The sequence below is a fragment of the Crocodylus porosus genome, unplaced genomic scaffold, assembly GCF_001723895.1.
Source record: "Crocodylus porosus isolate Cpor-Errol unplaced genomic scaffold, CroPor_comp1, whole genome shotgun sequence".
NCBI lineage: Eukaryota > Metazoa > Chordata > Crocodylia > Crocodylidae > Crocodylus > Crocodylus porosus.
This window is the reverse complement of record NW_017728943.1, coordinates 122,931,713-122,945,464: the sequence shown is the minus strand read 5'-3', so window position 1 is coordinate 122,945,464 and position 13,752 is coordinate 122,931,713. Positions and strand designations below refer to the sequence as shown.

General features: G+C 42.3%; 1 protein-coding gene across 5 annotated transcripts in view; it reads left to right on the top strand.

The window, feature by feature from the left end:
• Positions 1-13,752, top strand: part of ADGB (androglobin) — a 262,841-nt gene that overhangs the window by 57,569 nt on the left and 191,520 nt on the right. For all 5 annotated transcript variants that reach the window (XM_019550118.1, XM_019550121.1, XM_019550117.1 and 2 more), the window contains 3 exons: positions 4,790-4,929; positions 9,368-9,454; positions 11,897-12,099. In XM_019550118.1, coding sequence (XP_019405663.1) covers positions 4,790-4,929; positions 9,368-9,454; positions 11,897-12,099 — 430 coding nt within the window. The remainder of the gene's footprint in view (positions 1-4,789; positions 4,930-9,367; positions 9,455-11,896; positions 12,100-13,752) is intronic.

Sequence of the window (13,752 nt, the reverse complement as noted above, 5' to 3'; positions counted from 1 at the left end):
CCCGGGCAAACTCCTGGTCAAGCCACTTTTCACAGCCAGGCCTATGAACCTCACTTCATCAGCCTCCTAGGTACAGAAACTCATTGACTCAATACAGACATTGGATTTATGACATACTGCAACCTGCCAGACATCTGACTCCCCAGGTACCTCTCCACTTTTACCTACACTGCTACATCTCCCTTCCCCCTCACCCCCGACGCCTCCATTTCCTTTTTCATGGACTGGCTTTCTTGCCTGCATTGCATGCCAGCCTCTGGCTTCTTTACTATTGCTTCCATCCAGGAACAGCACACACACACATCACCTGCAGGTGCTTCCTTAGCCTGACAAAGGGTTTTTCAACCGTAAAGCTTGTTAAGATATATTTCTGTAACTGACTATTCAGTTGGTCTGCTAAAACATACCAGATTAGATTGACCCAAAGGTCCTTGTCTCCCAGTACCACATCTTTAAACCAACACCCCTAGTACCTGACTGGAAGAATGCAAGGCCCTGGGCACATCTAAGCCCCAGGGCTGGGGCTGGCAGGGAGAGTTCTCTGGCAGTTGCTGGAAAAGCAGCTCCTGCAGGAAAGGAAAGAAAGGCTCTAGTCTGTGACAGTTTGGCTGCCTGAGATGCTGCTGGTGCTACTGTGCTGTTTACTAAGTTTTTACCTGTTGTCATTAAAAGTGGTGGACCAGAATGAAGCTGTAGGGGAGGAGGAGACCTCATTGGAGCACACTACTGTGTCATGTAGAGGCCCCAGCGCCAGTGAGGGTGCACCTTAACACACACACAGTGTCATCCATGTCACGAGTTTTGCTTGTCAGCAGCTTGGGGTGAAGTTTCCCAGAAACCCCTGTACCTATCTCCTTGAAAGTTGGCAGGTTTTGTGGCCCAAGAAGGGGCTACCATCCCTGTAAGTTTCATCTGAATCAGGCAAGAAATGGCAAAGTTACAGGCAGTTTCATGCTTTCCATTATAGCCTATGGGTGAAACATCGAAACAGTTTCAATGAAACGAAATGGAACAGTGCTTTCAAAACAAAGCAAAACTCAAAACGAAACACTGTCCCATAAAAGCATCGAAACAGAAGGCGAAACGAAATGGTGCTGTTTCGCACAGCCCTATTCCATATGCCCTAGTATATTTTTGCAATACTAATCTTGATATTTCCTCACATTTTTTCCATCTTACTCTTGAATTCTGAATTATAAAAGTTCATTGATAGTCCTGTGAACAACGTCATGATTATGAAAATGGGAAGAATTACTGTTCTACTTTTTTACATGAATATTTAAAACTTTGAAACGCTCCTCATTTTTAGAGGCTGTCAATACAAAACCAGAGGGGGTTGGACTTTCATTAATAATAAAAATTAAATGTGAAGTTTGATAAAAAGTTTAGATTTGATAATGGTAGGTCACTCTAACTCCCTGCAGAAATTGACAGAACCACCAGGATCTTCTTTTCTCTCTGTATCTGATTTAGACTGTGATCTTGGGAACATATGTGAGATATAAGAATGTATTAAACATGTACGTGAGAATCTAAACTCACTTTTTGCTGAATCTGCTGATGGCAATTAATGCATAGTTTTACCTTGTGTTCACAATATATTCCAGATTTCCCAGTCTGGCAGCACTCTTACCCACATTGTAGCTAGAGTCATTTTATTTCTGAATGCCCTTGGACAGTCACAATGGCACACATATCTACTATTTCAGTATAGGTTTTTATTACCATACCTGTCACCACAGTATCTGGACACTTTGAACAGAGCTTACAGTAACATAACTAACATTTTTAGGTTAAGGTACAAAAATATTATTGAAAAGCCATAGGATTACTTGTATTTATAAATCAAGTATATGCATACATATTTCCAGGACTGAGGCCTTTGTGAGGCATTGTCCTGGTTGTGTCTTACTTGAATGAGCATTTATTTTTTCCCAAGTTGAAAAATATAATAACATTATCTGTGCATACATTTGGAAAATAGTTGCAATGAGATTGCTGTATTAAAAAAAAATCAGATCAATAAAGTAGGGGTGCACTGATGAAGATTTTTTGGGCTGATACTGATAGCCAGTTATTAACAGGCCTGATTCAATTACTGATATGCAGTCCCACTGCTTGGAGAGCAGCTCTGGCTGGTAAGTCTATTGGGGAAAAGGGGCAGGGGAGGGAAAAGGTATGGGGGGACAGATCGAGGCCTCTGTGGTGAGAGGGAGTGGGGCTGGGGCTGGGGTGCACACTGCACAGCTGGGGCGGGGTGGGGTATGAGATGGAGTCATGAGCAGCTCGTCCAGAAGGCATGAGCGGGGAGCGGCTCCTGCCACTGCATGCACCCCTGGGGGAGGCATGGGGGGTATGTGTGCCCCCATACAGGGCAAAGGCGGGCTGCTGTTGTGGCCAGGATCGGGGTTGTGCCAGGCTCTTCTCAGTGGGGGGGCTGGGCTGAAACTGTGCTTAGGGCGGGCAGCAGTGGTGGCACTGGGAGGTAGGGGCTACGGGGGGGCTACAACAAATTCTGGGATGTATCTAGCCTCCTAGTAGCCCCCTCCCAGCGCCACTGCCTGCCCCAAGCTCAGCCCCAGCCCAGCCTCCCTGTTGGGAAGAGCCCAGTGCATCCCCCAGCCCACAGCAGCAGCCCACCCTCTGTGCATATACCCCTCATACCTCCCACGGGGGTGTGTGGAGCAGCAGGAGGCTCCCCCCTCATCCGGGTCACCCCTGCACAAGACACTTATGGCTGTCCCGCACCCTGCCCTAGCTGGGCCATGCCTGCCTCTGCCCACTGTCTCCCTGATTGTGGGGGCCTCAATTTACCCCACCACACACTCCTTCCCTTCCCCTGCCCCTTCCCCTCCAACAGACTTACCAGCTGGACACTGCTGTCCAAGCTGCCGGGTTGGCCATGTGCGTTCCATGGCTGTGCACATGCACCTGGCATTTATCGTTGATGTTATCACCCACATCAGGCAAAAAAAGCCGATTGCCAAAACGATATGGACTAATGTATGGACATGTTTGTCAGTACATCAGCAAAACTTTCAACCTCTGTCCGTGCACCTCTACAATAAAGGGTTTTCCATGAATCTCATGTTCTTATATTTCAGGACCAGTTATGGATGTGTTAGAAATGTTAAAATATGAACGCAGGCATGAAAAAAGTATACGCATATTTAAAGTTCTTGTTTGCCTTAAGCATGTTTGGTGTGTAGAGGTGTACAAAATGCCAGATTACAGCCTTATTCAAATTATTTGAAAATTAATACAGAAAACCCTTGATATTCATGGGTTTGGCATTTGTAGTTTCAAATATTTGCGAATGCCAAACACGCATCTTAAATACACTTAAAGGAGCTCCTTAGGAGCTCCGTGCTTACCACAGCTGGGCTCCTACTGCTGCTGCTGTGCTCCTACTGCCACCGCCACACTGCCACCATTGCCAGTGCAGCCATGCCCCTCTCCCCTGCGCTGCCGGGGGCGCTGTGTTCATGAACGCAGACAGCATTCATGAACGCAGTGCCTTATTCATGGTTCTCGCCATTCATGGGGGATATAAAAGTGTATCCCACATGAATGGCGAGGGTCTCCTGTATTAGGTTATGATCTAACATGGCAAAAGTAATCAAGGAGGATAGTAAAATTAGATATAATTAATCAGTGCCAGATTTAGGCTTAAGCTACTTAAGCTACAGCCTTGGGGCATGTGCAGATGAGATGGGGGACCTAATTTGAAGCAGTTGGTTTTAAAAAACACTGCTTCAATTTAGGGCTGATTAAACCCCTGTACCATGCACACACCTCACTGACTAACCTGCCTCTCTGGCGGGGAGGGGAGGGCGAGCTGCCAGTGGGCGGAGTGGTCCCTGGGCTGTGGTGGTGGGGGGGCAGTGCTTCCTTCTAGAACAGCAGTGGCACCTCCCAGGTGGCACCTGCTCACAGGTACGTGGCTCGGGTGGTCCCAGGTGACATCACAGCAATGGAGAGAATTACCCGGCCCCTATGCAGCTCATCCAGGCAGGCAGGCAGGCTCTGGGTGGGGGAGGGGAGATCAGGCTTGCCGCTTTTCTTGGATGGAGCTTTCCTGGGCTGCTGCCAGGCTACCTGCAGAGCTTCCTACAGAGCCTCAGAGCTGCATGGAGGCTGGTGCTTTGCTCCATGACTGTAGGGGTGGCAAACTAAAACTCCTCAAAAGGGTTTTAGTTTGCTGTGCCCCAAGTCATTTAAGGTGCATTATGCTTCTGAATTTCGTACAGCGCCTGGAATTAATGTGCAATACACTGCTGAGGCATGCAAACATTAACACCATTAAGGTGATGTAAAAGCATTTAGCCTGCATTAAAGCAGTGTGGGCACATGCCTCTCATTTTGTCTACATACCACCTAGGGCCTCACAATATGAGGGACCTCTAAATAAGAAAAAAAGCCTGATCATTTTCATTCGAATATGGCAAAAATATACATATATATGACTCCACAGTTAGTATTCATATTGAGTTCATAAGTATGTGCAGAAATTACAATAATTAATTTTAAAATTTCATGAAAATCCATTTTTGTGGATTTTGTCCATTATTTTTATCACATAGGGCCTCTTAAACTGGACATAGTTTAGGGCCTCAGCATGTCATAATCTGGCACTGTAATTAATTAGAAATAAAGGTCTTCCAAGGTAGTAGAGGACTTAGTTCCTATCATACTGATTGTACCTAGTAGAGTGCAATGAGTGCATAGTAGAGCTCTGTTTCCATTTTCATGCCATCATTTTAATGTTTCTTTTCTTTCTCATTCATAGGGGTGCTGGAGAAAGATCATTGTGGATGACACTATGCCTTTCAATGAAGAGAATAATTTGTTGCTTCCGGCTACAACCTGTCAAATTGAACTTTGGCCAATGTTGCTAGCTAAAGCTATCATTAAGCTGGCAAACACTGAGTATGTCTATGACCATTTTTTCATTTTGTTCTAAGAAATCAGATAGAATTAATAAGCAAAATGCCAGTTTTAATATACATGAGGATTGTTCATTGGCAATTGTAATGGTAAATCTACTTTTCGAGTTCTAATGTGAAAACTGACACAGTAAATCAATATAGTATGATTTTCATTTTCTCTAGCAAGCATATCTCCTCTCTCTCTGTGTCTGATACATAATGCACTGAAAACTTTATACAGAAACTAATCTGAGAAATCTTCCCATCTTCTTTGACTGCCTGCATTATTTTATGTCCCAAAAAATTTTACATGCTGCCTTTTGCACAGTGAAAGCATTTCATTTTTTTAATGTAATTTTAATTGTCATTTTTAATCAGTCTAAGTACAGTGGGGGCATTTATATGCACAAAGGTAATTTACATGCAATATTGTCATAATGTATCAAGGTTCCTGGGTTTAGATTATGGTTTTGTGTATATTTGTTTCTTATGTTTTTGGTTTTCTAAACATTTTTTTAAAACAAAAGCCACCAAAGCCATATAAAGTCCAAGCACTCAGAGACCCAACCTCCTTGAGACCTCTGGATGGAGGACACCTGATCAAAGAAAGGGGAGCCATCAACACACTTCGGAAGGAGAATTTTGAAGATCTTCTCAGTTGAGACTGTTGTTGACAAGTGTTCTTGGCTCCTTCCCACAAAACCCGGTGGGGGCAATCTCAACATATCTTCAACCGTTGATGAGGTGAGGAAAGGTATCAAGCAGATGTAGAATGATAAAGCATCAAGTGGCACAGCCAACATGACCTTCACTGCTTGTCAGCTGCAGTAAAGATGCCGGGAACAACATAAACCTCTCTGTATGGCCTTCTTTGACCTCACAAAAGCCTTTGACTCTGTCAGGCAAGAAAGACTGTGGAGGATTCTTCTGAAGTATGGATGGCTACTGAAATCTGTCACCATTCTTTGGCTGCTCCATGTCAGTATGCAGCAGTTTTTCTTTGCAACAGATCTATAACATCCATTTGAGGTTAAAATGGGAATTAAGGCAGTTTCATCACTCCAATATTCTTCTCAATATTCCTCACCATGATGCTACATCTGACCATCAACATGGTTCCAGTCAGAGTGAAGCTAAACTACCAAAAGCATGGTAAACTGGTTAATTTCAGCCAACTCTGAGCCAAAACCAGGACCACCTTGACCTCAATCATCCAGCTCCAGTATGCTGATGAGGCTGTGGTGAGAACTCACTCAGAATCAGATCTACAGGCAGTCATCAATGTTTTTACTGAGGTTTACAAGAAATGGGACTGATACTTAACAATCAGAAGACTAAGGTTCTCCATCAACAGGTTCTTAATGAGCAACTCCCAGCTCTGTAATTCAGATTTATGGTGAGACTTTGGAGAACGTTGAGTATTTCCCATCCCTTGGAAGCCATCTTTTGCAGAAGGCTGACATTGACAAAGAACTCCAACATTGCCTCAGATATTCAAGCACAGCCTTAAGCAGCCTGAGGAAATGGGGGTTCAAAGATTGCAACATAAGATTCAAAACCAAGCTCATGATTTTTCAAACAGTCATGATCCATAGCTTACTGTGCGGAGCTAGGATATGGAAAACATACAGGAGACACCTCAAGTCACTGGAAAACTACCATCAGTGCTATCTGTGGAAGATCCTTCAAGTTCAGTGGGAAGACAGACACACCAACATTAGTATCCTCTTGCAAGCAAACACCATAAGCTTTGAGGCAATAATAATCTTGCATCAACTTTGCTGGGCCAGCCACATCATCAGGATGTCTTCCAGATGATGTGGGAAAGTTGCTTCAAGAGGACTCTGGACTCCTGAAGCAAGTTTTATTCTCCCAGTTCAGTCAAGGTGTGTGCTCAAGAGGAGGGCAAAAGCACTTCAAGGACATCCTCAAGGCCAACTTAAAATAATGCAACAACAACATTAACTCATGAGAGACTGTTACTCAGGACTGCCCCAAATGGAGGAAAAATCAGTTGCAAGAATCTCAGTACTTTTGAAACTTTACAATGACAACAGGAGATGGAAAAGCAGGAGTGGCAGACCGATCCAAGAATCCAGAGCCACCCACCACACACTGAAACATGTGCCCAATTTGCAATAGAACCTATTGATCCTGGAATGACCTTGTGCAACCATCTTTGGACCTGCAAATAAGGCAATCATGGAAGATTGTCCTTGACTGAGAGGGACTGCCAATGAAGATGGTGGCTTTGTTTATATTTATTTCTTATGTTTTTTGCATGTCTAAATATTTTTTTAAAACAATGACACTATTTTACCTAATACTTATCCAGTCAACAGTGGGCAGTTGATGTTTTGGATACTGACAAATATAAAATGAAATTCAGCAGAAAATTCATTTCCCTTGGAATACCTAAATATTGGTTACTGTGTACTTAAAATAAGAAGTTAGAAATTGGCATTTGAAATTAGATATTCTGAGTGTGAGCCAGAGGGATTAGTGATAGTTACCCATGTTCTAGAGTTTGGTTCTAGTCAAGCTGTGGCTTGCTTCTTAAGCTAAAGATTTGAAGTGCTGTTGCATGCTCAGTCCCTTTGGCAGGGACAAGAAGCTAGTGTTTCTGGGAAAAAACAAAAAAATAAAATGAACTCTTGCAGCTAATTAAGGAGTAATACCAACTTATTCTGAAAAGTTTTCAGTTGTGCGTAAGTGTGAGAGCTGCATGTGCTCCATGGGAAGTCCAGCACAGTAGAGGTGGGCCAGCCAGGCTACACTCCTCACCTCCATGTGCGGCACTGGCCGGACCTGCACACAGCCAGTGACAGTGCTGTGCCAGATATGAGCACCCAAGCTTCTCCTGCCTGCTGCTGCTGTCAGTGGGAGGGGCTGTGCACCATGGGGGGAGTATGTGACAGTTCCCCACACCCTGCCACCCTCCCGAACACCCCACACACACCACATACCCACACCCTGCTCCCACAACCCCCTGCATATACACACCCCCAACGTACCCTATTGCCCCCACACACACAGCCACACCCCCTCACAAACCCCCCACACATCTCCCCACTCCCCACCATATGCACCCCACCACCTCCAACTATACCCCACATCCCTTACACACAATATACAAGAGTAAGACTATTTTTGAGTTACTATGCAATCACCTATATATACTACACAAACACAAATCATGACAAAAATATTTTTTGTAATAAAATTAAAATATGTTATAAAGTAGGTGTTTGACTTTGTGTATGAGTTGATTTTTTTTCCTGGTTTCAAGATGGCAACCCTCCCATCTCAAAAGGAGTATTTCTAGGGGGCAATGGGAGGGACTTCTGGTGGCAAAGATTAGGGGCTAGGGGAAAAAGGCCTGGTCCCAAGATTGTGACTAGGGGGTGGGGCATCTTTCAAGGGGTGGGGCTATACCTGTGGCCCTCAACAGCTCACCAAAACTCATTAAATGGCCCTCCAGCTCAAATAATTGCCTGCCCCTGCCTTACAGCATTACAGAAAGTGAGTCTATAGTCATTCAGGCTATTTGTACTACCACAAAGCTGGCTGATTCCCCATAAAAGTTGGTTTCAAACAGGAAGTCCATTGGCACACTTCCTTTTGTAGAGCTACTGTAATGCATGCACAATTACATATAATACTATGAGGGGTCTTCCAGATCCCCACCCTTCCATGGTACACTGCAAAAGAGGAGGGAGGGAGAGCAGTGATTCCCTGAAAGACCGAAGGTAACAGAACTGCAGCTTTGACAGGCTTCATGCAGGCTGGGAGGAGCCTGAGAGGTGATCCCCTATTGCCCCTCTTGGTAGGGTGCAGCTTTGAGGAGGCTGTAATATGCCAGCAAGGGGGATGTGCATACGTGCATATACCAATAGCACTCTGTTTTTGTAGGAACGTGTGTCCAAGGCCTTGGACTTGTGCTGGGGAATTCTGAGTACTGGTCTCCACTCCAATGATTGTTTGCAGCTTTTTGGAGGGGTGGGGTGGGGTGGGGTGGAATTAACTCCATGACTGCTTAATATAAAATGCTTAAAAATTTTTGTGACAACTATAAACTGCAAGAACTATCAGGATAATCTTGAATTTGTAACAAACCTCTTGTATGATGTTGGATAAAGAAATACCATGGTCTTTGTTGAACTATAACTTGTAGCAAAATAGATTTTTGACAAGGGTGTGTTATCTACTTTAAATAAATTAAAAGGAATGAACTAATGAGAATGAAAATGCTGAAATGTCCATTGAGAAATTATCAATAACAGCAGACTCAAGACTACCTAAAATATCTGTCTTACAGTAATATGCTGATTTGATATTCCTGACTTAACTTATATTTGACAACAAATAGGAAACTCTTGACTGTGGATTTTAATGAGGGTAGCAGGCACATTTGTATTTATTCTTTGTATTTGTTACAGCGTACATGAATCTGGAAAAAGAGAATTAGAAGAGTTCACTGTTCTGCATGCCGTGACTGGATGGATACCAGAACTCATTCCTCTCCAGTAAGTTCTTCTACTAAAAATTCCATTTATTTGTTATTTCATATTTAGTTTCTCTAGGTTTTCCAACAAGATATTACTCTGAGTTCCAGATCTTAAAATCAATCAAAATCAATTTCCTGAAAGGTCACATATTTAACTCTAGTATTTGGGAAATGTACATTAAAAGCGGTCAGAAACTTGCAGTTCTTTAAGAATTTTATTCTGTTTTTATCTGTAAGGCCTAGGTGCTTGTGAATCTGTTACCACAGGGGATGCTGCTGATTTTTTTTCCTCCCAAGTAATTACACCTGTAATTGTCATTGAACTCAATAATCAAAGCAATTCCATTGATTAGATACAAGGCGGTTTCAGAAACTAATGACAATTTTGAACTAAAACTATTTTGTATGCAGTGATTATTTACTGGGCCATATTACTTCTGTATATAGTTGTAAATGATGGGTACATTTAACAATGCCACTGGTGTTCCAAGCTGTTATGTAGTTTCCCACTTGCTGCAGACATATGGCATGAGCAGCCATTTTGCCATTAGTTTCTGAAACACCCCTTTATGTCTAGTTTATTTTAATATGCATAGTTTCTATATATGAATTCATCCAGAAAATGCATTAAGTCCTATGTGTAACTGGGAGTGAGCAAGTTTAGTTCAACTGATATTTTTTATACTGTTTTCACATTTCCAGGGTGGTGCAACTCAAGTACTTTTATTTCCAACCAAATAGTAATCCTGACCTTCACTTATAAGACTTGTGTGTGTGTGTGTGTGTGTGTGTGTTTGCCTTATGAATAGAAGCTTATTGAGGTCACTTCTACAACTGTCATTTTTCTGTGCCGACACTCGCTTGTGCTCACGGTTTAGATCATTTACATATAATGTGTCTGTAGACATCAAGCTTACCTAATTTTGTCAGTTGTACTCCACCTCCCAGTGCAGCAATAAAAAGTACTGTTTGCAAATCTACCCCGTTTTTTTTCTTACCAAATCGAAAAGTGTGAGTATAAGAAAATGTTGATAGTAACAGTATGGAATTAGATATAGCTTATTGTCAAACCAACTCTTCAACTCATATCCCCAGATTTTTCAGCTGTTTCCATGGAGCGTTTTCACTTATGTTTTCCCTATGTCCTTTGATCAGTTTCTGTTCTGTTTCTGAGCTCAAGAAGCCTCTCTAGTAGAGCTGTACAAAATTTTGCCGGGCGTTTTGTTTTGAAGTTGTCTTGATGCATTTCGAGCTTGAAACAGTGAAATTGAAACCAAACAACAGCCTTCAAAACAGCTATGAAATGAAACAAGGGCACTCTGGGAGGGCTGTGCTGGGCTCCTCCTGGGGTTGTGGGCCCCGATCTGCCGGCCGGATGACAGGAGGCTGCTCCTGCTGCCTGGGACTGGCGGCAGCACCAATCTTCCTGGTGCTGGGTGTGGGCTGCTCCCAGTGCCAGTCCCAGGCAGCAGCAGCAGCCTCCTGTCATCCGGCAGACTAACTAGGGGCCACACCACGGGGAGGAGTTGGGTTCAACCCTGCATCCCTCCCCCGGGGTTCGGGCCCCCAGATCTGCCTGTTGGATGATACGAGGCTGCTGCTGCCAGCAAGTTACAGTTTTGCTTGTCAGCACCTTGAGGTGCAGTTTCCCAGAAACCTCTGCACCTATCTCCTTGAAACTTGGCAGGCTTCGTGCCCTCAGAAGGCCCTACCATCCCTACAAGTTTTGTCCAAATCAGGTTAGAAATGACAATGTTATAGGCAGTTTCATGCTTCCCCATGATGGCCTATGGGCGAAACGCAGAAACAGTGAAACAGTTTTCGACAAAACGTAATGGAACAGTGCTTTCAAAATGAAATAAAATGAAACACCGTTCCATTGGAAATATTTAAGTGGAAGCTGAAGCTGAAAGGTGCTGTTTCACACCTATCTAGAGAGCCAACACAAGAGCTACCATTTTACTGAAGAGGTCTTGGTCCATGTTGGAATCTCTGGGGAGGCTGTTGCAGGTATTTAAGTTATGAGGATTCTGGAACTACTTCTGGAGGGGAGCTTTATGTAGTTTTAAAGCATTATATATTGTAGTTTAAAACTACACATGAATATTTTGCTGTTGCAAAATGAACTATCCAAGGTTCTTCCTCATTGATTCTTGATAATGTATCATTAAATACCGGTACTCTATTAAAGTACCAGTATTGTCACAATATTGTTTCTTAAATATACCACTGCCAGCATTGCTGATAACTAAAATGCCCAGTTTTGCCTACTTTTGCTGACTCTTGTTAGTTGTTTTTAATAATGTCATACAAAACATTAAAAAGTGTAAGCTTTTATAATACATAAATATTTCTAAAGACTTTGACTCAGTTGGACCATAATAATCACTGAATAAAAATCAAGACTTGAATTCTGTTAAAAATAAGTGACATTGAAATGTGCATCTGTTTTTTGTTTAAGGTCTGGATATTTGGATAAGGTTTGGATCTTTTTAAAAGATGTAGTACCAGAATTTAAGCTACCAAATGAGACCATCCCTGAATTCAAAACTCCTTTGTCAGATACAAAAGCTAAAGAGACCAAAGGTCCTGAGATAAAAAATGAAACCTTCACATCCAGTAAGCAGTTGGAGAAGCCTGAAAAAGTGGAGAAAATTGGCAAAGGTAGGAACCTGTAGAAACTGTAAAGTCTGAAGACAGACAAAGATGACATAATGATCAATGTTCAGATTTATCACTCTTATTGCACTGCGTACTACTGTAGACCCAAGTTTGCTTCCACTGAAGTCACTGTATGACGTTCTGTCATACCTTTATAAACTGGGGAAAATGTGGTTTGAATTCCTGATCTCAGTGGAAGTAGGGCTCAACACTTCCTAAAGAAAGGAAATTTTTCCTTTCTTTAATTCATTTTATGGAAGAATGCTGTGTTCCATTTTGCTGCATGGACATTTCTCTTAAAGGTTGTTCTTTGTAGAAAGATAACAAGTGGATCAGTTGCAGTTTTTCCTATGGTAATATAATTCTGATCAAAAAGTACTTAGTAGGAATATGTATTTCATTACAAGTGTTAAAAAGAAATGATTACTTACAGGTTGCTCTGAAAACTAAATTTAATGTTTCTCTGAAGTTTTTCAAACAGATTCTTGTTTCCTTATAAGAAAAAAAGAACAAGATTTTTTAGTTTATATCTTACGATGGTGTGAAGATTAGAATCTCACCACCTTAATCAAGGGCTTAGTTTTTAGATTTTTGATACTTAAAATGGATATTTTCTGTAGTCACAACTTTGTATATCAATAACAGAAATAGGAATTGAGATTATGATCCCTTTCTGTTTTGTTGTTACAGGCAAAGCTGATAACTGCATGCCCTTTCGAGGCTGCCTAGTGCTACAAGACCTTTTTTTCAAATGCTTATAACTCTGCTAAGTTTTAATCAATTAGGGTAAAAATATCTATACCAGATATCTTCCTACAGTGGAACATTTTTGATAATTTTCAACAAAAATAGTTTAGTCAGAGAACAAGATGAGAAAAAAATATATTTTGCTTATATTAACACACTTAATGTGGCTTGCTTTGAAAGCACTTTCACCCCCATTTTTGGAATAGGGGCTTAACCTGTTATCTGTTTGGTCAGGAACTTGTTTTTCGCTGTCACCTTGAAAATACATCCAAACTTTCCCATTTTCAAAAACTGAAAAATGGTAGTTTGCATTTGCACAGTGAAGACTTCTGAGATTTTTACCTACTGTATTGCCTGAAAATTCTGTTTACGCTGGATATAGTCTAATCTAAGACTAAGGAGGAATTTCTAAGTAGTGACAGACCTGGCGCCCTTGATTAAGAAAGGAAAGGAAAAAGGGAGCTGTGCCAGTTCTGGGTCCAAGGCACCTAAACTCAAAAGAGCCGGTGTCTCAGTCACTCTCCTGCTGGGGTGAGGTATATTAGAGGGAGAAGTCACCTGATCTAAATGCGGGTAGATTATAAAATAGACTGGAGCAGAAGGGCTGAGGCTGAGTTCAGTAGATTGGGGGAGACTGGAAGCCTAGTTGGGTTGGGACTTGAGGCTGGGGTGGGACACTGGGAACTTTGGCTGGGAATTAGCAGTAGGATATGGAGAGAACTGAAACAGAAGGTGGGGAAGGGAGACTGAGCTTCCTTCACTGCTACCTGACTATTTTTTTCTAGTCTGTTTTTTAAGGAGCCTAGGAAGTTATAGGGCCTTGTTACACAGTAATTATGCAGCTCAGTTATGCCACTCCAGAGCAGGATTATCCCTAATCCATGCTACCAAGATCATGTTACTACCAAC